At 44.1% G+C, this 26,766-nt stretch overlaps 1 protein-coding gene across 5 annotated transcripts in view; it reads left to right on the top strand.

The window, feature by feature from the left end:
• The window catches only part of LCA5 (lebercilin LCA5), a 193,402-nt gene that overhangs the window by 136,376 nt on the left and 30,260 nt on the right, over positions 1-26,766 (top strand). For 4 of the 5 annotated variants that reach the window (XM_069235634.1, XM_069235632.1, XM_069235633.1 and 1 more), the window contains exon 6: positions 15,100-15,233. In XM_069235634.1, the coding sequence (XP_069091735.1) occupies positions 15,100-15,233 (134 nt within the window). The remainder of the gene's footprint in view (positions 1-15,099; positions 15,234-26,766) is intronic. The other variant, XM_069235635.1, reaches the window with a different exon arrangement.

The raw sequence follows: 26,766 nt of genomic DNA on the forward strand, positions 1-26,766 counted from the left end.
TCCTTGGGTACAATGATACAAGCATTCCTGGATCCCCTTGCGAGCGACCAGCCTGAAATCGGTACACTAACTGAAGCTGTAGGATAGAGCTGCTATAGGGAAGGGAGGCCTGAATGCCAGGCAATGAGTGAGCACTCACACTGAGAACTGGGAACTAAGAACCTATGGATAGAAATAAGAGTAATTTCTTTTCATTTTTTGTGACCTTATAACTGAATGGAAGCTAGGGAGGAAGGGAATGGGAGGGAATGGTATATTTTCTTTACAGTGTTAAATCAATCTGTTCATGTCTTAGTTGTCAAAATCCTCTTGTGTTTCTTTACTGGAGCAGTAACTCATCGCTGACGAATAGGCAGATGTTAATGACTATTTTGTATTCATGATCATAGATATTTTTTACCAAAATGTCCTGATACTTGTCGATCCTGTTGTATGGGTTTGTGCGACAGCCTATTGTCATATGCTGTTTACAACTTTTACAATGCGATGTACACTGTACTATTACTTAGAATGCCATACACTACTATTACTTGGAATGCCTATAAAGACATATATTAATTAAAAAAAGAAATAGCATACATGCAGGTCCAGAGCTTCAGATGTAGCTACATTTTAAGATTGTCTAATCTAAGAATAAGTATGATGTAAGCAGCATGTGCATATAGGCTCATACTGAAGCCCAGAATCAGAGCATCAAAAGGGTCCCAGAGAAATGTCTTTGACGGTCAGCAAAAGGGGTTAGTGAGGCTGAAAGTAGTCTTTCAAGAAAGTGGTAAACCAGTCCAGGGCAAGGTCTCAAACATATCTCAACAAGGCAACCGAGCAACATAGCTGAGAAGGTATCAAAGAAGACCTCACTCTATATGATTAACACATTTCTTGTTGTTTAAGTACATCAAGACAACTGGGCAATCCTGATGCTTAGCTATATACATTATGTGGGGGTTGATCCAAGTGTTGTCTTTTACCTCTTTGTAATAATCCTTACCTCATTCACACCAACTGTGGGGGGATCGTAGGACAACAGTATTGTTGTTAAGATATGTTAATACAATACAATTAAAGTTCCAGATCTTTGTCTTATTGTAGTATAATTGAGATTGTTGCCTCTGACATAAGACTGGGTGAACTCCTCTGAATGAAATCATTGTATAACGTTTTATACTTATATGCAGGTTTTAGTAGTCTGTGAAAGCAGATGTGATGCTGTCTGGGACAGGGCATTACATTTCTTAATGGAACAACTGAATATGGGATTTTATTCCCTAAAATGAGTCATTCAGAGTATTTTCTCACATCTGTGGAATATTAAAGGAAGAGTGTTTTCTGTTTCCTTTAGGTAATTGTGCTCCTTTTCCCCCTCCCTTTGTTTCCATTTTGTATAAGGAGTTGTAGAAGTCACAGATCCTGCTTAACGCATCCTCAAGAATCTTTCTCCCTTCCTGGTCTTGAGGTGATGCTATATGTAACAGTTCTTTATAGCTCTAAGATTGAAAGGATGTATTTAATCTGTTTTATTGCGTTTCCACCTCAAAACCTCTTTTGCCTTGTTTGTTAGTAATAAGGCAAACTGCATTTTATTTGCTTTCTCCCGTGTAAATAGAGATATATTTTTTGTCTGTATGTTTTCAACTCTTTTAATTTATCTTCCAGTTCATCTTAGGCCAAAAGTCGCAACCTTTCCTATTCCAAGTAGATGGTCATCACCTTAACTGTCATTCTCTTAGCATCCCAACTCCTTCTCCCTGGCCATTACATTTGAAATTTGGTCATAAACCATCTCTAATTTCCTTTTGTGTGAGTGAATTTTGCATGTAGGATCTTTAAACCTTCATCTTCTTGGATGCATGTTCTTTATAGCAATATCCATTAATGCAGACGGTTACCAGGCAGTCGTCATGTTTGACGCTATTAGTCCAGTGACTGGTACTCATGGCCGTTTAGGTAACATGGCCTTCAGCTGTCCACTCAAATGTCTTACTAACTCCCTTAGACATTGTTAGAAATTAGGGAGTCTAGTTGGCAGAGGTATGCAGCCTGTCCAAGTAGGGACCACTATCCTAGTCATGGTAAGCCACAACACTCTAAATTATCCTGTGCTCACCCTTTAGTAGCTTGGCAAAGAGCACTCAGGCTTAACATTAGGGGCAATGTGTGAAATATTTGTTCAACACCTTGTACAGTAAAACAGTGGAAACACCACACAAAAATAATCCACACCAGGTTAGAAAAATAGAGGTTAATTTAATGGTCAAAACAGGACCAAAACAACAAACATCCAGTTAGTAAAAGTTGAAATATGAATTTTTAAGGAATAAATGAAACTGTAGTGCATGGAGCAGAAAGTGCAAATCGGGGCTGTTCGGTCACACTAGACTAGGCCAAAGTAAAAAGTTCAGGCTGGCCACAGTAGAGCGCAGGCCGAATACAAGACCTATGCAGGGCCTGCTGAGCAAGACCACCTCGGTCCTTAGATGCATCTGTTTCAATCGGTGCAGCGATGTCCACGCGTCGGTTCTGGGTCCGCGCTGAAGAAAGCAGTGAAGTGGTGGGTCAGCAGCAACCCAGGGGATGAGGGTGATTCCAGGCCACGCTGAGGGGCCAATGTGTCACACAGTCTGCAAAGTGGTGGTCCGATTGTCGCAGCAGCGGCACGCTTTTGTGGCGAGCGATGCGGTGTCCTCAATCCTTGCACTAGCAGTGATGCGGTAGTGAAGCGTTGATGGCGAAGGCGACGCAGCGGTTCCATTCGATGCAGTGAGCTCAATGTGTGTTTTTTTGCAGGAGCAGCCAGAAAAAAACAACTTCCGAGGGCCCAGGACTGGGTTTGCACCACTTGGCAGGGCAGGACTCGCTGATGGTAGAGTTCAGAGGGTTTAGCAATATTGTTGGAAGGCTTTTGGGTTCCTGAGACGTTAGAAAATAGGCAGCAAGGCAATGAGTCCTTGGAGTCTGTAGGAAGTTGGCTCAGTAATTACTATCTCAAAGTGAGAGATAGTGTGCACAGAGTCCAAGGGTTCCCCTTAGAGGTAAGATAGTGGCAAAATTAGATAATTCTAATGCTCTATTTTGTGGTAGTGTGGTCGAGCAGTAGGCTTATCAGAGGGTAGTGTTAAGCATTTGTTGTACACACACAGGCAATAAATGAGGAACACACACTCAAAGACTTTACTCCAGGCCAATAGTTTTTATATTGAAAAATATATTTTCTGAGTTTATTTTAAGAACCACAGGTTCAAGATTTACATCAAACACTTTAAATGTAAGATACTTCACTTAGATACTTTAGGAACTTGGAATGAAAACAATATCATGTACAGGCTTTGTAAAAATGGCAATAAGCTATTTTCAAAGTGGACACAGTGCAAAAATCAACAGTTCCTGGGGGAGGTAAGTAAGGTTAAGTTTCTGAGGTAAGTAAAGCACTTACAAGTTCAGTTTCCTGGGCATAGGCAGCCCACCGTTGGGATTTCAAGGCAACCCCAAAGTCACAAGTCACCGCACCAGCAACACACGCCCGGTCAGGTGCAGAGGTCAAAGGAGGGCCCAAAACACACCTGCGTCTTCAGAGGTCAGACTAGGGGAGTTTTGTAGAGCACTGGGAGGTTAGGGGGGCACCAACAGGCACACAAACACACCCTCTGCGGCACAGGGGCACCTGGGTGCAGTGTGCTTAGTAGGCGTTGGGTTTTCTGTAGAAATCAGTGGAGGGACCCAGGGGGTCATTCTAGGCGGTGCAGGCAGGGCACAGGATGGCTTCACGGGCCAGCCACTGACTGTGCTAGGCAGAGGGACGTCTGATGGTCACTCCTGCACTGGAGTTCGGTTCCTTTTGGTCCTGGGGGCTGCGGGTGCAGTGCTTGGTCCAGGCGTCTGGTTCTTTGTTCCAGGCATTTGCACTCATGGGGAGCCTCTGGATCCTCTCTGCAGGCGTTGCTGTGGGGCTGCAGGGGGGTCGTCTCAGGTTACTCACGAGGTCGCAGTCACCTGGGAGTCCTCTCTGCAATGTTGGTTCTCTGGAGCTCGAGCCGGGGGTGTCTGGTGCAGAGTGTGAAGTCTCATGCTTACAGCGGGAAGAGTGAGTTCTTTAAAAGTTGCTTCAAAGTTGCAAAAATGTTGCTGTTGGTGAACAGTGCAGATGTTCTTGGGAGTTTCTTGGCCCTTTGGTTCAGGGAAGTCCTCTGAGGCTTCAGAGGTTGCTGGTCCCTGTCGGATGCGTCGCTGTGCAGGTTCTTTGAGTCTGGAGACAGGCAGGTAGGGCTGGGGCCAAGTCAGTTGTCATCTCCGTCGTCTCTGCAGGGTTTTCAGGTCAGCAGTCCTTCTTCTTTGTGTAGGTTGCAGAAATCTGATTTCCTGGGTTCAGGGTCGCCCCTAAATACTAAATTTAGGGGTGTGTTTAGGTCTGGGGGGCAGTAGGGTCACCTCAGCTCAGGACACCTTAGGGGCTGTCCTGACTGGTGGGTGACTCCTCCTTGTTTTTCTCACTATCCTCTCCTGCCTTGCCGCCAAAAGTGGGGGCAGTGGCCGGAGGGGCGGGCATCTCCACTAGCTGGGATGCCCTGGGGTGCTGTAACAAAGCACCTCCACCTAGTAAAGGCTTTGGACCTGGCCACAGAGTGACAAAGGCACTCTCCCCGTGTGGCCAGAAACTCGTCTGGTTGTGGCAAAAACTGGTCAGCCTAGCACTAGGAGTCGGACTAGTATTTGGGGGGCATCTCTAAGATGCCCTCTGGGTGGATTTTACAATAAATCCCACACTGGCATCAGTGTGCATTTATTGTGCTGAGAAGCTTGATATCAAACTTCCCAGATTTCAGTGTAGCCATTATGGAACTGTGAAATTTGTGTGTGACAACAACAAACTCCCACACCATATGCTCTTTATGGCTACCCTGCACTTACAATGTCTACGGTTTTGCTTAGACACTGTAGGGGCATAGTGCTCATGCACACATGCCCTCACCTGTGGTATAGTGCACCCTGCCTTAGGGCTGTAAGGCCTGCTAGAGGCGTGACTTACCAATGCCACAGGCAGTGTGAGGTGGGCATGGCACTCTGAGGGGAGTGCCATTTCGACTTAGTCATTTTCTCCCCATCAGCACACACAAGCTGTGAGGCTGTGTGCATGTGCTGAGTGAGGGGTCCCCAGGGTGGCATAAGACATGCTGCAGCCCTTAGAGACCTTCCCAGGGGGTAACCAGCCCTTTGTGCTGGGACAGGCACTGCCCATTCAGGTGTGTCAGATGCCAAGGAAGGGTCATCAAAATGCAGATGAGTGCTCAGACACACCTAACGTTCAAATGTTTGTGGCTATTCAGAATGAATGCACAAAGTGTAGTTGTCACCCACCCCAGGTGTATATTGGAGACAGGCTGCAGGCACACAGAGCTGTAAGTGCGGAGAAATGTCCACTTTTTAGGTTGAACATAGTGTGCAAGCGCTGCTTTTCCAACATGTTGGTATGTGTCTAGGCTTTAAACGACGCCCACAGCACACCCTTCACTATCACTTGTTTATGGGCTTGCCTTTGTTTTCTTTGGTAACTGCTTTATGTTTGTCCCTCCTTAGGGTGGTTCTGTTACCTCCTTGGCCATCGACCCTGTTATATAGATAATTTCACTTTTGCCGACAACTTTGACTGCGAGCGAACTTCTTTTTCCTTTTGTCTCTCTCTTCGCGCTCACTGTGGCGCTTTGAATTGGCTCGCTTATGTCAACTGTTTTACTCTTTATTTTCAGTTTGTGTGGCATGAAAAGTCCAGTTAGGAATTTACAACACTAATAGCTCTACTTCAGGCAAACGCGAGACCCATTGTATTGCAAATGCTTATTAAAAGTGGCATTTCTAGAATAGCAATATTAAATTCTGTGTTACCAGTAAAGAGGATTTATCATTACCATTCCAATTATATGAAACATGACCTAGCTAATCCTTCTCAATCAGGAATTACAGCTTAAAAGTGTAATAAGGAATTCCCAATGTTAACCTATGAGAGGGGTAGGCTTTACAGTAGTGAAAAACAAATTTGGAAGTTTTTCACTATCAGGACATGCAAAACTTAAACGTACATGCCCTACCTTTTACTTACACAGCACCCTGCCCTGTGGTCTACCTTAGGGGTGACTTATGTGTAATAAAAGGGGTGTGGAAGGCTTGGCAAAGGGTTGTAAATGGCAAGTCGAAGTGGCAGTAAAACTGCACACACAGGCTCTGCAATGGCAGGCCTGAGCCATTGTTAGGGGGTACTGCAGTGGGTGGCACAATGAGTGCAGCAGGCTCACTAGTAGCATTTAATCTACAGGCCTTGGGCACAAATACTGCACTTTATTAGGGACTTATAAGTAAATTAAATATGCCAATTAGGGTTTGGCCAGTGCTACCATTATTTAGCGAAGAGAGCACAAGCACTTTAGAATTGGTTAGCAGTGGCAAAGTGCACAGTTCTAAAACCAGCAAAAACGAGATCAGAAAATGAAGAGAGGCAGGCAAGGTCACCCTTAGGCTGTCAGGTCTAACAGACGTCACCCCTGCTGTTTGTCAGGAACTAGGCTAGAGGATATTGCTTACTGCTCAGCGAGGGTCATGCCTGAGACCACTATACTCCAAACCTGCGTACGTTAAGTTGCTTTCTGCAAAGAAAAGGCTGGTGATCGTCATGGAGTGCAGGCCCTTTCAGGCTGCTTGTGGGTAGAATGCGCTATTCGGCAGCATACTTATACTGAACTATGATTCATAGAAGGCCGCAAGCTATCCAGGAGAGGTGGTGGCAATCTTGGATTGAGTGGTATAATCCCCTCCTCCTGTGCTAGGCAGTTGCGATACAGTCTTGCTGCTGCCAGGACATAACTACCTAGGTCTCAGATTTCCCTTAACACCTACTGCTGCCTTCGAATCTGAGTTGATGCAAATTTGGAATACAGATAAGTATTCTGAAAATTTGTGTTGGTGGTGAAATTGAACTTTGAAGCAAGCTTTTTCTTGAATATTTACCTGACCTCTTATATAGACTCAGGTTTTTTCTTGAAGCTAACTGTTCCTGTAGTAGTACAGAAAGGACTCGAACATAGGATTATGTTGTAGGTTTATATATGTATGTCACTGCAAGGTATTGGAGTTCTAATATAGTCAAGCAAATTGCCACGAACAGAGAATGACAGGACGTTAACTTTTGTGGGTATACTTCAGTTCTACTGAAATCAAGAACCTCATCTTCCTCAAGAGAACATGTAGTGATATGGCCTTAGATACCTCTTTCAGCCATAGGGAGAAGAGCTGGTATCCCTTTATATATTTAAACATGCTCATTCTTTGTATGTTTAGTTTTCAGGAATTACCAGTCCCTCATCAATGTACAGAGATTCAATTACACATATATATTGACAAGGTATATCCATTCACTATTGCAGTTGAATATATGGAAACTAATGCCATGCAACGTAAGCATTTCCCTTGTCTTGTAGCACTCCACTACATCCTGCAGATGTTCTTGTCTAACAGAAAAGATGACTCAGAATGGTGAAGTCATGTGTTTATTTTCTCTCTTGCCCCATACCCTTTTCCCCACTTCTGCTATGGTTCTCATCTTCCTTTCTATTTGGCCATTGGTGGGTGTGTTGAGATATGGCAAAGCACATCACTCCTGTTGGATCATGGGCACAAAGCTAGTGTATCCTAATAGTTAAAGATATATCCATCTTTGTTTACATAACTAAGTAAGATCTAACTGTGTTACGATTGTGCATTCCCCACATTCATGAAACACTCATCGGCCCTGAATGAGGAGCCTTTCTGAGCTTGTGGCCATTAGAATTACCTGTTTTGCCCTAACTCATGATAAACCTCCTTTAGGAAAGTGAATTATTATTTGGAATGGACAAGCATCTACCACAAAGGATAAGCCCATCATCTGCTAGTTGTCACACAAGTTAAATACAGTAAACCTCTGCTCAGTCCTTGCTAACTTGCAGTCAGGCTTAAATCAAAGGCAATATGTAAAGTATTCAAGCAGTGCATACACAGTAGAAAAGTCATACAAATCATAATAAAACTCTACAACCAATTTTAAAATGAAGGGAAACACTTTATGAGCATAATAAGACCAGATAGCTGAAGTCCTGTAAGGGGAATCGGAGATATGATTTTTTAAAAGGTTTAATTGAAATTAGAGCCAAAAAGCACAGAGTCCACAATATTCTATGAAAGCAGTAGACTGGGACCTAGGCACAATTTAAGGCTGACAGTGAAGGGGCACTGTTCAGTTACGACAAGTGGATTGGCGCAGGCGAAATTCTGGAAATTAGAAAAGCTCCAAAAAGTTTCTAAACCCACACACAGAAAGGGACTTTGTCACTTTTTGAGGAGAAAAATCCTTGAGCGGGCCGCAGCTGAAATTGTAGCTGCTGCTGTGTAACCAAGAGCCGGATACTTGCAGATTTGTTTAGCTGAAGCTACAGAGCTTTGGAGATTTCTTGCTGAAGATTTTTCAATTTCCAAAGCCCAGTGCGCCTTTTTTTCAGAGCTGCTTAGAGCCTTCATCGGGATGAAGCTGAAATTCAATCTGATGCTGTAGAACTGCCAGTTGGAAACTTTTCCCCAAGGTTCCCCTGAAGTTTAGGAGAAAAAGTATTTCAGAGTTTCCAACCTTTCTTCTAGTGCTCAAACAGCCACAGGAGTACACTTCTAAGGCCCCCAGGACCTCTGAAGGGCACTTAGAGAGTCTTAGTCAGACAGAGGTCTGCAGCGAAGTCCAGTCCAATATCGGTTGCCATTGGTCAGCTGGGTACTTACAGGAAAAGGCCTCTTGCAGCTTGTTGCTTACCTGAATTCAATCAGGAGGTCTTCCGAATGACCCTTGGAGTCTACTTCTGTGTCCTTTTTACAAGAGAGAGTAGGTCTAGTCCTTCAGGTTTCCTATTAGGTCACAGACAGCAGGTCCAGGGCTTTTCTGACCTTTTACAGGCCCAGAAAATGTTCTGAGGAACACTGAGTGAGGGTCTAGCTTTGTACGGTTCACAAGCTTGTGAGCGTGGGGGGACACCCTACGACACTCCTGGTCACTCTTCAACCAGTGGAGTAAATACTCCCAGACCCTGGCCTATGCACATTATTAGTAGTTCCTGTTTGCCTTACTGCAAACAATCTCACAGTGCCCCTCATTCTCAAAATCCCCCAGTTCAAAGAATATTACAAGGATGCGGAATTCCTATCGCCTATGTCTTTGAAGCTTCATCTAGTGAAATGTGTTGATGCATGCTAGCATTTCCCCAAAAATATTCATAATGGAAAATCAGTGTAACCATTTTCACCAAGATTACGGTAAGCATGAAAATAAACAAGCACTGGCAAAGCCAACCGATCTCTCTTTTTTGTTGTTGTTGTTGTGAGTCTTTTGGTGTCTTCAATCATGTCTTGTTTTGACATGGCTTTTTTAACACTTTATTTTTGTGAGAGCTGCCAGGCCCACACCATTGCAACAAACACTGGCAAAAAGAAAAAAAAAGTTTGGGTCTCAAAAAGAAGACATTGCCACCAGTTGTGTAACAAAGTCCCCGCAGCCCCCTACAATGGGCCTGCTCAGCACAGCACCTGCCCTCAGTGAGTCTGGAGGGAGGGGCCCTCCATGTTCTTTGCAGCGGGGGTTCCAGTTTCGTTACACCACTGATTGCCACAGTGGTTCCTGTCATGGGACTAAACTACTTTGTGTGCCAGTATGCTCCTTGTGGAAGAACAGACTGCAATCACTCACAGTAAAGCCAGCCGATAGAGAAATATATGTTAATAAAAATAAAATATCTTTGTTAATTCCAGGCCTAATTAGGGACCCGATTCTTAAAGAAAGTCACAAAAGTGCACCCATGGAATATGTCTTTGAATTAGTGGCTTTCATTAATTCAAAAGAACTTACAGAAGTAGACCAGGAAATCATACTTCTAGAAATTATTGGTTAACTATATTTTTGTACAAGCAAATATGCATGTGTAGGTTTGCTCATGTGAAAATTTGAGTGTTTATTAGTTCACTTTGCCTCCAACCACTTTTTTCCAAACCTTGGAAGAACTTCTACTTCCTCACATGTAAGAAGTACATTTCCAACCTTTCTCATTATAGGAAAAGGTTAGAGAAGAGCTGTTGAAAATCCTTAAAACATGCAAGTTAGTAGGTTTGCAGACTCTAAGCCATTCCAGCCCTCGAACTACTGTTTACTTCTTCCTCCAGCCCCAGTATGTAGATCTACGTAAAGGTGGTAAAATAAGGAAATTGCTGTAGTAGGGATTGAAATTGCAAGTATTCAAGCCCTACTTTAGCAGTACCCCTCACATAATCAGAGAGGCTATTTTCAGAGCTCTTACATAATGAGATTGCTGCCATAATTTGTCGCCATACTGCATGGCACCAAAGGGACAAGTAGATCTTTTTACCAGACAAGTAGATTTAAGAAGCAATCTGTCCCATATACAAGTAGATATTTTATTAAATTCCACACCCCTGTATTAAATTAAGTTATTGAGCCATAATATGAACAGAACATGTAGTCTTTCTAGATCTCTTTTCTGGACCCTTTGACCAGACTATTTCAGTTTTGATGACCAACCAGAACTTACAATCCACTCCCCAGCTATCCACACATAATCTTTATTTCCCCATAGATCCCAATGTTTAGCTCTTCTAGGATATTACATGGTTTTAGCTGTTAAAGACACCCTCAGTTTGTGGGTATAAGAGGTCCACCATTGCCTCGGGATTCCTCCATTTGATTTATTTTTCCTTGTTATTACCATTTACCTGTTATGACCAGGTCCACTAATCCTCTCTGCTCTTTCTTGTGAACATGGCCTGGGTCCAGGGTGTTCCCTTGCAGGCATATGTGGTAATTCTTTTAGTTGGTCTTTGAGAACCTATAACTGTTAATACGTTTCTGAACAATGTAAGCCTTGTCTGCATACTGTACATGGTCTTCAGTTGCTGACTTGTTGGCAGTTGTTCATTCAGCTATTCATTGCAGTACCCCTTGCGTTTCTTGTATCAACTAACAAGCCTTTTTTCAATCTTCTTTATCGTCTCTAAAGCTTTCATTTTTAAAACCTATTCAAGCATTCTGTTAGATCAGTTTGTAAGTGGCAAATATTCCCTTGCTGCATTGTTCTTCTCTTTTTTTAGCCATCTGAGTGAGTTGGTTGATAGGAAGTGTCACATAACCCTCCCCCCACCCCACTGCCTCCTTGGGTAAAAGCCTCTAATGCCCGCAACCTTGCCGGCTTTTCTGCTCTTTTCTCAGGCTGGTGACTGTTGATTTGTCCTCAGGTAATTAATAATTTTAAGATTATAACTGAAATAGTCTTCATTTTTGCAGCCGGTGTTGAGCAATTCAGGCACTACTGTTACTCCCCTTCATCAGTGTTGACCTCAATCGATCAATTTGAAAATATCTTGAAAATATATGAATCCAGAAAAGGTCAGTTATCCGATTTCTACAAGTTATTATTAACCCACAGATCATGAGCTTTTCCTTCCAAGTACAATGAGAGACAGAGTTGGGAATTACCATTGGTGCAAAGGCAATTGGGGTAGATGCTGATCGGAGGAAATATCCACATTAGGCATGCCCAGAGAAAAGAAGTGCTTTATGAAATACTGCATAGATTGCATTATATGCCTCATGGAATTCAAGCGATGAAAACAGATTACTGTTGGCAACAGTGTGTAGTTATTAGTACACAAACAAACATAATGTGCGGCTGCCCATTTCTGATCAAACTGTGGGTTGAAGATATTGATACTATTGCCATAATAACCTCCTGTGAAGTGGGGAGATGTCCCTAGGTGATCATTCTGGGACGTTCGACTAGCGATATCGTTCCTTTGCAGTCCCCAAGGGGAAACACAGTTTTTCTTATATTTCTGACAGCAAAACTATATTAGCTTTGTAGGGAAAAGAGGCAGCACCAATGTTGAAACGTTGAATGTAGAGTATGGCAAACATTTGGAGGCATGAAGTGTTTATTTATAGGGCCACAGAGCATACGTTTGGGAAGATTTGTGGCCTAATGCTCAAATATCTAAACAGAGTATTGGGGACACATGGGCCCCAAAAGATTGAGAAGGCTGGGCCTCCTGGATGTAGAAACCTACAAGCTCAATAGACGATAAACATTCGACTGAGTTAAAAAACACTGACATGGAAACCAGTGGGTGATATCTTTGGAGAGAAGTACCATAGCTTTGAGGTGGGACAATTCAAACAGAAACTGAGAGCTTGAGAGTTCAGTGTTAGTAGTGTGAGATTTTTACAAGGTAGAGGATTTTCCTTTCTTTACTCCTCCTCTATTTGTTCCTTTTATTTGTTTTGTTTTATTGCTTTAGAGGTGGGTATGCCATCTGTGTTGTAATGAATTAAAAATTAAAAATCCAATAAAGAACATTGAAACATTAAATTGAGGTGTAAAAATCATGAAAGGGGGTTCCAAAGAAAGCTGGGAGATTAGAGATTGACATTGCATACACAACACAAACTTTCAATAAAACCTTCAAATATATAACAAATCCTTATCAAGTCTCTTACACTATTACACCCTTAACTTTTGGGTCGGTCTCAGTGCATTGAAGTCTGGTGGAGGTCTACCCATGAGAGCATCCCTACTAGGCACACCACTGGCCTGCGCTCCGCTGTGGGTGAGCATTCCTCTGCTTCCCATCAGTTCTGCACCCTGTGTCAGAGACCACCAATTGTCTTTAGGTTGTATTGAGAATACTCAGTTCCTCTCTTCTCTTTGTCTCCAAAGTTCATGCTCACAGCCAAATCAGTACATCCAAAAGATACTTAACGTCCCTTCAAAGATTTTCAGGGGTGCACTTGGCCTTTTCCTCTTCGGAACCACTGCTTGCTGTGCATTCACTAACTGAACTAAAAAACGTAACATGATTCCAAATGCCAGCATGTTCTGGGGTTACTGTTTACCTGTTGAGCCCTTTTCAGTAGGCAGACGTACGATCCTATAAATATTGAGCAAATTATGGCGGTTAATTGTGCATTGGAGCACTGCCTGATGCTTCTAGACTGTTATGCGCAGTCTTGGAATCACCTGTTAATTTCTTTTCTAAATGCAGAGTAACTGCTAGATTATTGGTGGCCCAATGACCGCTTTCTCTATGCTTCTCCACTACTGATCAGTGGATGCATAAAAATGGGGGTGGACGTGCCCTTCAGTTCATAACTACATGAGGCTATTGAACTATATGAACAGAAGTTACTCGTAGAGGCAGGAGGGCAAATAGACTGATTTACTACCTACCTACTTAAGGCAAGTTTCGAGTTTGATCTTGACTGATTTTTTCTTATTATATAGCTAGTATTTTCAAGTTGCCATAGCATAGATATATGCAACTCTGGTGCATTGAGGCTTTTGATCAGCATTTCTGTTGTTGCTCTGTTTACTTTATCCTTTGCCAAGTTCCTTGGTCCTCTTACTTTTCCTGTAATTTGTGTAATATAACGTTTTTCTTTTTCTATTCTGTGTGAAAATAGCAAACTAAATTGCATACTTTTTGCATATATGATGCGATCTATTAAATTAATTATATATGTGCACTTCAATAAAAAGAAAAAAACAGTGTCACCCTGGGGCCCATCCAAGTACGTTTCATCTCTACGTGGCAGGAATCTGTTTTCATAACTATATTTTCAATGCTGTTGGCTAGAAGTGGCCAGTGATGGGGCTATAGTTTTATAAAATTTTATTAGTTCCTTTGTCAGCCTTTTAACACTGGCAACCACTCTATTCTTCTGACCTGCATGTTACTCAGCAAGGATTATATGTTTTCTGTCGGAAACAATGAGGATAACTGTAGCTTTGTTATATCTGCCGTCCCCATTTCTTACGCCTGATGGCATATCACTATGGTCAACCCTCCCTCTGTTTTCCTTCAGTGTGCATCAGCTTTCTCTATAACCTGATCAGAGTCTTCATAATCAACATACACAACTACACAGAATGGATTTTTAACCTTCCCCCGCCAAAGAGGAGCTGGAAACCAGCTTCTCATCTTTTTGACTAACTTGATGGATGCAAGTTTTCTTAAAGTGAACACGTCAAAGATTGAGATCTTGCTGACTAGATCCCTACACTGAGATGGCCAGCTAAGATCAATCTGCTGAAAATTAGACCAATATCCTGAACAGTGCTAGCTGTTGAAAATGAGGCATAATCATAGAATCCTTGTGTCCTCAGATTTCTCAAGTGGTCAAACTCAACCTTTTTCATGTAAACCAAAAAGTGACTTTTCTCATTTGACCTATCATCTGAGGATATGTAATATTATCGTATTTATCCAATCACTAGTTGCCTACACCAATAAAACAAATCACGCTTTCTCTCCATGTTCTCTGCAACCCCTAGCAAAGTAACTCTGCAAATTCTTCTTGGACGTAATGATCACCTCTGCTCTGATGTTCCTGCAATGGATACCATGCTTTTAGGTGTGAAATTGAACAAACAGCGTTGATCCATAACACTGTAATAAACATATGCTTTTTTTTACTCTGTCATAGATGTAATTGCTATGAACTAAGCTGTTCCCTTCTGTTCATGCACCCTTTGAAGGGTCACCAGCCCAAATATGAAATCGCAATGACCTCAAGATCTTAATTGCTTTATAGATCACTACTGCCTTGAAGGCACCTAAAAACACTCTTATTTGATTCAGCTTAATAAATTGGTTGCATTTCGATGTTTGTCTATCTGTATTGGCAAAACGTCTTGCCTCTTATAAATGTACTACTTATTAAGATCCCATAACATAATATGTGCGCCGTAATTCATAAATGCATGATTCAATATAGCAATATCTGACTTCTAATTTTCAGGTTTGTCCTCTGATAAATCATGAGATATCCAAGCGTTGAGGATTAGTCGATTAACAGCAGCAAAGACTACATACTTCAGTTTGCTTCAACTTTTCTTCATAACGACTTTTCCAACACAGTACAGAAAAAAGGAATGGATAGCTAAATGCAAAATGTCTGACATGCAGCTGAGTTCTTTTAAACGTTTTATTTACATTTACATTATGTACATAACATTTACATTATTGACATTTCCCCAGCAGCTTCAAACCCGGGTATAACTTCAAGAAGTGTACAGACTAGTGACTCCTTCCTGCCATCAGAATTGCCCCCTCCACCACCATTCATTCTTGATAATACCGAGCAGAAAGAGCGAGAGGCGCAGCTGCAAATGGTAAGTCTATGTTAAAACGTCATTCATGCTTAAATATAAACTTCCAAATCTAGTGCTCCATCATGGCTAACGTCTTTGAATCGATAAAATGTACATTATTCCTGTCTCTGTGTGAATTCCTAATACGTTTTAACCAATAAAGTCTAATGTATTGTATGCTAGAGGCATGACCCCTTCATCCATAAAACTTCCTCTCAAGTGCTGTAGATGCGTGTGTGGGGACATTTTAAGTCCATACACCCTTACTGGAAAGAAAGGCTGCTGTGGGTACCATGTCCCTACAAACCACCCTCTGCGAACTGCAGAATCACCGGTGCTGCATAGACCAGGTGTTAATATTTTATTATGAAGTCTCCTGTGTTATGAGAGCAGATGTCTACACTTCCACATTCAGAATCAGCTGGAGCTATTCATCTCCAATGGCCACAAGCTGCAGGTACCTTTGTGACCACAGCTTCAGCTCCATGTGGCCCCGAAGAAGACAGTGGTGCAGTTGTAAATGGGAGAACAGCCCAGTCCGTAAGATTTACTGTTAGTGACTCAAGATAGGATCACAATCTCTGTCAGAAAGGCTTCCCTCTAAGAAACGTTTTTTTTTTTTTTGCGAGGGGGCAGTGCCTTCAACACAGTCCTCCATTCCACAAATCCCTCCACATGATGTCCATATTTCACCTTCCTCAAACCAGCTGTAAGTGCAGCGAGACACCAATAAAATGAAGTAGCCAAAAAATTAACCCCCACCTTTTCTGCCCTCCCGTAGATAAGACTTGACTGGGTACCCCTACAGAGTGGCATTCCATTAGACCGAAAGGGCCACTTGATCCACGGGGACAAATTGATGGTAGAAACTCGGCATGAGGAAAAGCACGACAAGGGATTTACATCCAGAACAGGGATTGCTTTTTATTTCTGAATCAACCACCCCTTTTCAGATTCCCTTAGATTATCTTTGTAAGAAGTTGGGTTATTTGTTGAGAGGGGTGGAAGCATCACTCAGTCAACAACCATAGTTCTGATAGGGGGGGGGACTACAAAAGTCACTAAATTAACCTGTGCTTAAACCTCTGGTTACCTTGGCACAGAACCAGTCAGGTTTAACATAGAGACAGTGTGTAAAGTATTTTGCAGCAAGCAGTAATAAAGTGAAAACATAACACCAGAAATGTAATTTAAAAAAATAGAGTACATTTTAATAAATAAAATGACACCAAAACGAACAAAATGCAATCAGTAAAAGCAGAAATATTCATCTTAAAGTTTTTAGTAAAAATAGGGTGAAGATGCAGAAAATGCCACTCGTGATTATCTGGTCATGCTGGACCAGGTAAAGTTACAAGTTCAGGCCGACCGGATGGAGAGCGGACCAAATACAGGGTCCAGGTTAGTCCTGCTGAGGAGTTAGCACCTCAAGTTTGGCACGAAGAGTTCCATTCACATTGGACGGTACTACGAAGAGAAGGCTTTCGTCAAGAGGCGTCACAGACTGTCACAGAAAAGCTGCTCGTTGCCGGAGATTCCCATTGTCATTCATTGCGGACGTCACTGTCTGTACAAAGTGCAGATCTCGCATTGCCTGACATCGCGGTTGGTCGCTGTCGGTACAAAGAGCAGGTCTCGCTGGAGCTTCACGATAATGGTTGAGGCGCACAGCTGATTTTCAGTGCAAAGAGGTTCCTTTGCAGTTGCGAGGAGCCCAAACCTCAGGATTTTCACCTTTTAATTAGGAGGAATTCTCACTGATGCCAGCTGAGTGTCCTGGACTTTGGGGAGGAGGGGGTTCACCTTTTGGGAATCAGGAACTCCAGCTGAGGCTAGCAGTAAGTCTCAGGCAGGCCCAGTTGCTGCAGATCAGCTGGACAGCTGCAGGGAGGGCTCTGCAAGCTTGCTTTGTCCCTGTAACTCACACAATAGGTCAGCCAACCGATCCTTGCAGTCACTCTGGGTAGCCTGGGATCAAGGCAAGCAGGTTCAGTCTCCTCTTCAGATAGTAATGCAGTCCTTCCGGCACAGGTCCAGGAGGGTTTTGAAGAGGGGTTTTGAAGGTCTTTTTTTTATACTTGGTGCCAACCTTTGTGTGGAGGAATTCCCTGATCCTCGGGTCCTGGTGCTCCAAACTGCCTAGGGTGACAAAGGCAAGGACAGGCGTAGTGTCAGGTCCCTCTGTGTTTGGTCCAGACGGGGCCCTTTGAAATGTAATCAGGGCAGTTCACCTTTCCTCTTATCTAGGTTTTCTTTGTCTCACTGTCTGGAACAATACAGAAACCATAACAGGAGAGCCATTCAGTTTTGTGACTCAGGACACTGACAGAAAGGCATTATTGGTTTTGGGCGGGACAATGGCAACTTTCTAAAAGTGGCATTTTCAGATTAGTAACTTAAAATCCGACTTTTTTTATTTATAATTTGTCAATTAAATATAAAACAAGCAGGACAAGAAGAAAAAGCACAGATTGCTACCATTAATTCAAGGTTGTATACAACTCATTATGCCAAACATTACATCTTCCATGTGAGTACAGGCATTACAATATCCCAACCATTTTGGGAGTATACATGCAGTAGACAGACAGACAGACAGACAGACATCATCTGAGTTCTGTACCGCACGTACCTCATTGTCCTCTGTTTACCACAGTCCTTGCAAGTGGCCATCCTGTAAACGTGTAATGTTGGGTTTAGGTCAGCAAACATCAGATAGTTGCGCAGGGGCTGCCATATGTTTTTGGGGCGTGGTGTGGGTGGTTGAAGCCCTGCATATAATTCGCTGGTAGTATAGTAATAGATAAGACTGTGTAGCCATGCTCCTGTTGTGGGTGTTTTTTTTTTATTGCACCAGTGTATGGCGAGTTCACGTTTTGCCAATAGCAGGGCTAGAGCCGTATACCATCTTACAGATGTGGGAATGCCGGCTAAGTAACCCATAAGTGTGAGCATAGGGCAGAGGTCTAGTGCAGCTTCTGGCATTAAAGAGTGTGTGCCAAAAATATCCTGCCAGTACTGCGCCAATAAAGGGCACGCCTGTGTCATATGTGCAAAGCCTGCCTGAGGGGCCAATACATTTAGGACAGTTTGAGCGTGTGGGGTCCAGCTTGGCTATAGCCGCCGGCGTTACATATACCCGTCATAGAAATTTATAATGTATGAGTCTGTGGTGGTAGTTCATAAAGATTATTCGAGTTTGTAAAAGCAGCATGTCACCCATATTTTATCCGTGATTGGTCATCCTATTTCCTCCCCCCAGGTGGCACACAGCTTAGTGTCATGTGGTGGTAATTGGCTAAGGCATGTGCAAAATAATCGAGATACCAATCTGTCCCCTTCAGTATCCATAATCAAGGGGTTTAAAGTCATCTGGTGCTAGGGGGTATTTGGGAACCAGCGCTTGTAGGGCACTTTGGAGGCTCCCGAACACGAAGTGGTCCATTTTAGTTGTGGTGGTGAACCTTATGTCTTCCGTCCTTGAAAATACATGACCAACCCCCCCTCCCTCCCCTCCCCCCCCACGCCCTGAAACAAGTCACCAAAGGTATGAAGGAAAAATTTGGAAATTTGGAGAGTGTGTGTTGGACAAGTTTGTCCCTCGTGATAGGAAGCCATGCGTGACTTAGTAAGGGTAATGCAGGTGAGTAGATATGGTCCGCGTGGAGAAGTCGGGTCAGTTTATGCCATGCCCAGCAGCTGGCTGAAACTGTTTGTATATGATTGGGGTCTAGTGGATATCCCTCTGGGAGGAGAGAGAGCATAAGGGAGCTGGGAAGGTAAGGTCTCTTTCGGATATGTTAAACTGCAACCTGGCATCCGGGTGGTACCAGTGTGATGCAAAATGGCCCATGTGCGACTATATAATAAAATTGGAAGTATGGAACTCCGATCTGCCATGTTCATAGGAAAGTGTTAAGACATCCCAACGGATCCTAGGGCGCCTACCTCCCCACATTAGTTGTGTGAGAAGTCTCCTAAGTTCAGAAAAGAATGAATTATAGAGTGGTATTGAAATGTTCATGAATAGTTATAGAAATCGGGGGAGGACAACCATTTTAATAATGGCTGTACGGCCTGCCATTGACAGTGGGAGACAGACCCATCGCTCTACTTGTGTGGACAGTCTGTCCAGGGCGATCCCATAGTTGAGTCAGACCACTTGATTCTTGTCTCTATGTATGTACACTCCCAGATACTTGACGTGTTCATCACACCATGTCAGCGGGAAAGATGATTGTCTAGGTGACGTCTTGTCTGAGTGGGAAGAGTTCAGATTTAGACCAGTTGATTCGCATCCCAGAGTATGTAACGAATCGGGCCACTTCTTGTAGAACAGGGTCTAAATTATCCCCAGGGTTCCTTAAAAACAGCAGCAGATCATCTGCGTATAGTGATATGAGCAATGGCCCAGTTTTGAATTGAAGTCCTCTTTGTATATGTTTTTCTTGCAGGTGTATTACTAATTGGTCCATGGTGATTATAAAAAAGGGGGGGACAACGGGCATCCCTGTTGTGCACCTCTTGTAATCTGGAAGGTTGGGGACAGGGTGTCATTAATTCTAAGTCTTGCTGTTGGTTCAGTATATAGGAGTTTAATCAGGGAAAGGAAGCTGCGGGGGATGCCAAGCTTATGAAGAGTTGCCATTAAAAATGGCCACTCCAGTGAGTCGAACACCTTCACCATGTCCAGGAGTGCCACTGCTGCGGGAATCATGGAGGAGACTCTATTAAGCGTGTCAAACAATGTACGGAGATTAATGGCTATTGATCACTGTGAGACAAATCCTGATTGCGCTGATGATCTGACCCTGTCCAGCAGGACAGTTATGTTGCTAGAACCTTAGCCAGGATTTTATTATCAAAATTTATTAGGGAAATTGGCCTATAGGAGCTACATTTTGCTCGGTCTTTGCCTGGCTTCGGCAGCAGTGTGATAACTGTCTCTCTAAGTGTAGGCAGTAGTATGCCAGTTTCCAGTTCCTTGGTGTACACTTCCAATAGGTATGGCACTAGTACGTTCCTATATGCCTTGTAGAAGCGCTGATGAACCCATCGAGTCCAGGGGCCCTAGAGCCTCTGTTGCAAGTATGATCTCTTCACATGTGAATGATTCAGCCAGAAACTGTTGTTGTGCTTTCATAAGCCACACTATTTAGCCACATGGCTATTTAGTCAAGGTATTGTTTCAGGGCTGGGTTATCAACGTTCTAGGTGGAGGTATGTAGTTGCATGCAGTAGGTGAGAAACTTGGATTGTATCCCTGCTGTGTCAGTTATGTTTGCGCCGTCCACCGTGTACAACTCCGGTATGTGCGCGGAGGCCCTAGAGCAGGGGTCTGCAAACTGGGGGGCCTCAAGTGATCCCAGGGCGGGCGCCAAGCTCTGGTCAAAACAGTAATTACACAAATGACAGTGTTTTGTTTTAAGCAAAAACATGTTATTGCATTTTTACAAAGGTAACAGTACTTAACTGTAATGTTTAAATACATCTAGACCTATTTAAACATTGCGATCTTTATAAAATAATTGTGAAAACATTCTGAAGGGGGCTCCAATGATTTTTATTTTTCAACTGGGGGGGCGCGGCATGAAAAAGTTTGGAGACCACTGCCCTAGAGGGTCTCGGTAGGTTTGCCAGGGTGTGGCCCGGTCGCTCCTCTCCCCGTACAGCCGGGCGCTAGCAAACTTGCCCAAATATTGGACTTCGCCCTTGGCAAGGTCTTGAAACTCCTCCATGAGGGAGGCCCGATGGCTCTTATTAGTTTGCAAACTATGCAGTGCATCGGTGCGATCCAGCTCCGCTAGTGCCCCTTCTGCCCTGGAGAGATTGCTGCAGATATCGCGCAGGACTCCCACTTGTTTCGCTATGCAGACCCCCCTCGCGTATGCTCTAAAGTCTTCCCATAAGGTAGCGTAAGAGGTCACCATGCCTTTATTGAGGTCAAAGTTCTCTTTTTGTAATTCGGTGCGGAAGATCGTGTCTTGTAATGCCGTGGGAAATCTCCATCTATGCTCTTGTGGGACAGTCTGTGGGATCTTACAGAGAAGCTTGACCGGGGAGTGGTCTGACAACATGCGTGGAAGATGTGTGATGTGGTCCACCTAGAGTGGTGGCGCTTGAAACTAGCCAAATGTCTATCCGTGTCCATGTGTTATGCAGAGCTGAATAAAATGTGTAATTTGAGGCAAGGGTGTTTTGTATTAGCCTGAGATCACCTAGCCAGTAGATCTTACAGAAGTCCGCAGAATCTGCAAGGTTCGAGGTTTGACAGTGGGGTTTAGCGCTGTGGTTTCACGGAGTGCTTCCATAATCATATTAAAGTCTCCACCCATAATGATGTAGCCTTTTCACAATTTGTCTATTTGGGACAGCAGGGTGCAGAAAAAATCAGGGTCGTCTGTATTTGGGACAAAAGCATTTACTAACAGGACCCGGTGTCCGGCCAACTATCCTGCCACCAATATATATCTGCCCTGGTCGTCTGTTGAGGTGGGAATGGGGTGGAACTGCAGGTTCTTATGTATCAATGTACAGACCCCACAGGAGTATGAGCTATAACAAGAGAAATACCTGTGAGGACCCCAGCTAGCTGCAAATTTGTGCGTGTCTGGTGGTAGGAGGTGGGTCTCCTGTAGGAATGCTTTCTCTATCTATTCAGGTACTGCAGCACCTGTTTGCCTTTGTGAGGATTATTCAGACCTCGAATATTCTAGGATACAAAGACGGTCTCCAGGGCAGCCCGCCTGCCAGAGCTACAGCCTGTCATGTATTTGGGTATATGTATGTGTATGAATTAATACAAGTGTTGGCAATCTGTGCACAAAAGCAGTAACATGTAATTGGTAGGCAACAATTATGTGAAAGATTATCCCACTCACACCCAGAAAAAAAACTGTCCGATGAATCCCCAACAATAGGACAGATAGAACACATATATCAAACACAAAAAAGCAATCCCCCAAAAGATGCATGTGGTATCCACCATGGGGGGGAAGCAACACCACGAAGGGCATGTCCTCACTAATTTAGGATCTACCTGTGATGAGTTTCTAGAGGAGTCCAGTGGGTCAGCCCAATGTGTTACTTGGGCACCCTTTAGAGACTCACTCGCACTTTATGAATGCACATAAGCCAGATCCACTGATGTCCACACCACTGGCGCTCAGACTGTCCATCTGGGCTGCCCTCATGGGAACATTTCCAAACTGGTCGAGTTTTGTGGATCAGGTGGGGAGCCCCCATGCCCTCCCAGAGTCTCCAATACGTCATTTAGCGATATTTTTACAAAAATTTAGGGCAATGGATGGGCTGTCAAAAATGCGTGTTTTGCCATTAATGTTGACCCGCAGCCATGCTGGATACAACATTCCATATCAGATACCACGTTTGCGTAGTTGTAGTTTTGCCTCTGCAAACTTGTGCCGCGCCTCCTGGACCGCAGTCATGAAATCAGGAAATATTAACACCCACATGCCCTGATACTGCAAGGGGGCTTTCTCTCTTGCCAGGCATAGGGCAGAATCGCTGTCCCTGAAATTCAGCAGGCTGACCAAAATAGGTCTCGGTGGCGCCCCAGGCGCTGCCCAGGGTCTAGGAGGTCAGGAAATAAAAAACGTAAACACACGTCCTGCTTTTGACATACAGTGTACCCTGTCCTATGAGCCTTTAGGACGTACGTACCTTAGGCATGACTTCAACATATTAATAAGGAAGGTTTAGGTTTTGCCAGGTCGAAATGGCAGTTTATAACTTTACTCTGGGCTGCAGTGGCAGGCCTGAGGCATGTTTTAAAAGGTGACTTTAGTGGGTGGCACAATGACTGATGCAGCCCACTAATAGCATTTACTTTACAGGCCCTTGGTACATGTAATACCATTTACTAGGGACTTACAAGTAAGTTGTGTGCCAATTAGGTGAATGCCAATTTTACCATGTTTAGGGAGACTGCACGAGCAATTTAACACTGGTTAGCTGGAGAAAAAGTGTGTAGAGTCTTAAAAGCCAACAAACACAAGTTCAGCAAAAGAAGGCAGAGGACATGTGGAAGCGAGGGCTAGATTTTTGCATTGGACTTGAGCTGCCGTTGTTCCAATTGCGAGGCTGCCCGCAAAAACATAGTCCTAGTTACCTGAAAGATGTTTATCACAATGTTTACTTCAGCTTGTTTACTTGTATTTTACGGGCCCACAGGCCACAATATGTAAAACTAATAAAATCTGTTTTAAAACAAAAAAAGAAGGCACAGGAAGGCAAAAACCTGGAGTGACAGCAGTAAGGGCCAAGTCCAACAAGATGGTTGTTGCACCCCTGTCCTGAGTGCCTCAGCTGCACCGATATCTGGATTCTTGGCAACAGTTTTTCATCATGTGCAAACACGGATCATGCATGTGTGCTATGACTTAGACCTTTCTCAAGGATTGTGGTCTTGTTAGATAGGGATGAATGCTCAAAGCATTACCCTGGTAGTGGTAAAGGGCTACTGCCTTCTCAGAGTTAAGAAGCATGAGTGCAGTGGTGGCAGCATACCCTTTTTCTGGCAGTGATCCGTAAAGTGAAAATACATTTTTACCTGTGCCACTGGAGTGAGGCCTACAGCCCACTCATGGAAAGTTATGCTGCTACGTACCTACCTTGCCTTTTGCCTATATCATGTTAATATGTATAGCTGTGCAGCAGGTGTGCAATTGCATGCATATGGTGTAATGTATGCATGCTTGGATGCCAAGGGCCTTGAAGAGGCATATGGAGGGGGCGGGCCATCTCAGACAGATTTGTAGATTGCTTGTGTTCCTGAAAGATGGGTGGGACACACACTGGAATAAGGGAGGCTCAGTGTATATTATGCCCTTCAAAAAGGTTTGCTGGTCAATGGGGCATGGGTGCATTTCAGGAAGGAGATTGGGCTGATAGATTAATCCTAATGACGAGGGCTGGGAGGCCTTGCTAACTTTTTGATAGGCAAGTATCAGTGAGGCTAACATCCAGGTGTGATCCTCTAGTCACTCCATTGGCATATGTGTGGGGCTATTGAGTTGGAGTTGTTCCTGCTGTGACAAACTGCTTCCTGTACAAAGGACAGTACAGAGGGGTGGGCACTTTCTTGAGGACAATCCTCACATCACAGATGTCAAAGACTCAGACACTAAATCATATCTCTATCTAGAAAATATTATAAAAAGGGTAGATTGAGTGTCCCTAAATTCTAAGACTGGAGCTGTACATCAGTGTGGAGATGTTCCTCATGACTTCTGCCTTTTGTGACCAGGACTGGAGACTAATGTATGCTAGTTTCCAACTGGGGGAGGAGACATTACCCAGGAGAATCAAGACCACTCGTCCTGGAGCCTTGAGCACCAGCATCTGCCTGCCAAGATCAGAGGACCCTGTGAAGAGGAGGAGAGCGCCCAGAGGGATCAAAGTCTATTGGCTATCCTGTTGAGTGTATCCCTGAAGCAGTGTGAGAGATATTGGGTCCGTCTTGACTGTTGCACCAATCAAGCCACCCGCCTGAGTGCTCATGTTTGGACCCCTAAATGCTAGGTGGGGGCTGTGGTGAAGATAAGGGTGGTCACTGTGGTGCATCAATGTGACAAGAAGCTGGCTGCTGCCCATGCAGTGTTGTGACCCAAAGGAGCTGCCACTTTGTGTGCTGTTTGCGATCCCCGTATGCCAGAAGGGTTCCGTGGTGAAGATAAGGGTTGTTTGAGGTCCCTTGTAAGGTGCAGGCCTTGAAGGAGGTGCTTTAATGAGCCACATGCCATTGGAAGGGACAGCTGTCTTTGGAAGGATGCCTGTGGCAGACCAGATGGTCTATGAGAAAATGAAGGTCGCTCTGATTAGGAGGTTTCAGTACCTTCAAAGGGTCAAGGATGGCGAGAGTAGATGGTGTTCTATTTGAGAAGTAGATTCACAGAATATTGAATAATTGAAATGAGTAGATAAGAGGAATGAAGGCCAGGGATTTTCAGACCCTTAACAACTTGAATGTGACAGCACGACTCAAGGAGGAGTGCCCTACCTATCTTTCTGATCGCACAGAAAGGGATCCAAAGAGGCTTGCAGCATTGTCTGACAGTTGGTTAGCTAACAGGGTGATAAAAGGTCCTAGAAGGTAAGGGCCAGGGTAATTGCCTTGGGACCCTGAGAGGGCCTAGGAGACATCTAAATGGTAATGGTGTTTTTGGGAAGGAGCATTATGAGAAGGGATGGCAGTTCCAATTCCAAGATGGTGACTTGCTATAAGTGCTAGCAGGTGGGGCACTTCAAGAGAAGCTGTCGGTGAAATACCCTGTACTAGCTAGATCCGTGATAGCGATCATGCTATACACAGGTGAAGGGGCCCGGTTTGTGCCTTTGTGCAGGAAATTAGTATAATTGCAAAGTGCCTTTCCTAAGAGATACTGAAGCCTTCTACTCTGATTGAAAGGAAGTACCTTGAGCCTGAGCAAATTATCCCTGGTACTAAGGATACAGGTTTGGTTGTCAATGGGGAGGGCATGGAGAACTGCTTGCCCTAGCAGAAATTGAGCTCATTTCAAGGCGGCCATGGTTAGTGTTGGGGAAAGGGAAAAGCAAAGTACTGAATGTCTCTGTTTGTCTCTGACTTGGTGCCAGGACCAGAATATTCTGGCTTGGGCCACATAAGGTGTGTTGATCAGAGCATAGATTGCATGACAGTCTCGGAGCGATACTTGGACCATTCCCGATTTGAAGGGACCAGGAGGTAGTTGGTATGAAAGGCAAGACTACAGAAAGGCATGGTCCTTGAAGTTCATTGCTTCTGCTCCAGAGGGAGGGGAAGATGAGGTTCCAGTCGCAAACCAGGTGCTGGAGTTTGGGTTGCATCCAGATCTGCAGTGATTGTTAGCTGCCGGAAGGCTCGCCTGACTTGACTTACGCAGTTCACAGGAAGAGTGGCCAACACTTGGGGGACTTCGGAAGGAAACCCAGGAATAGGTCAGTAAAGAAGTGGGTGGTAACCACTGTGGCTGGGAGGATGGACCTGCTGTTCAGTGAGCCAGTGAATCCTGAGCCAGGATCCTAGCAGAAGGCTAGTTCTGTCAGTGCACAGGAATTTGTCATCTTCGTGCAAGGTGTCATTGGGAGGACCCTTGGACATTCTTGGGCAATAGAAAAACGAAGCTAGGTTAGCCCCCTGCTGTTCTACAGACCAGGGATGCACAGAGATACAGAGAGGTTTTGAAAAATGTGTCCAGCTTGTCAGAAGAGTGGTTAAGTTAGGCAGGAGAAATCTACCAGTAGTAGGTGTTCCATTTGAGTGGGGGTAATACACATAGTAGGTTCATTTGACTCCCACAGGTATCCTGAAGCGGTACCTCTGAGGAGCATGACTGCAAGCGTGGTAGCGAGCTCTCCTGGGGATCTTTTCTTAGGTCGAATTTGTAAGGGTGGTCATTTCTGACTGGGGATCCAACTTTATCTCCTCTTCTATGAGAGAGATGTGGGAGCAAGCAGTTGTGACATACCACTTCCCCACGACATACCTCCTGCAAACCACTGGTTTCATGGAGAAGTTTAAGGAGATACTGAA

The sequence above is a fragment of the Pleurodeles waltl genome, chromosome 5 (genome assembly GCF_031143425.1).
Source record: "Pleurodeles waltl isolate 20211129_DDA chromosome 5, aPleWal1.hap1.20221129, whole genome shotgun sequence".
Taxonomy (NCBI): Eukaryota; Metazoa; Chordata; class Amphibia; order Caudata; family Salamandridae; genus Pleurodeles; species Pleurodeles waltl.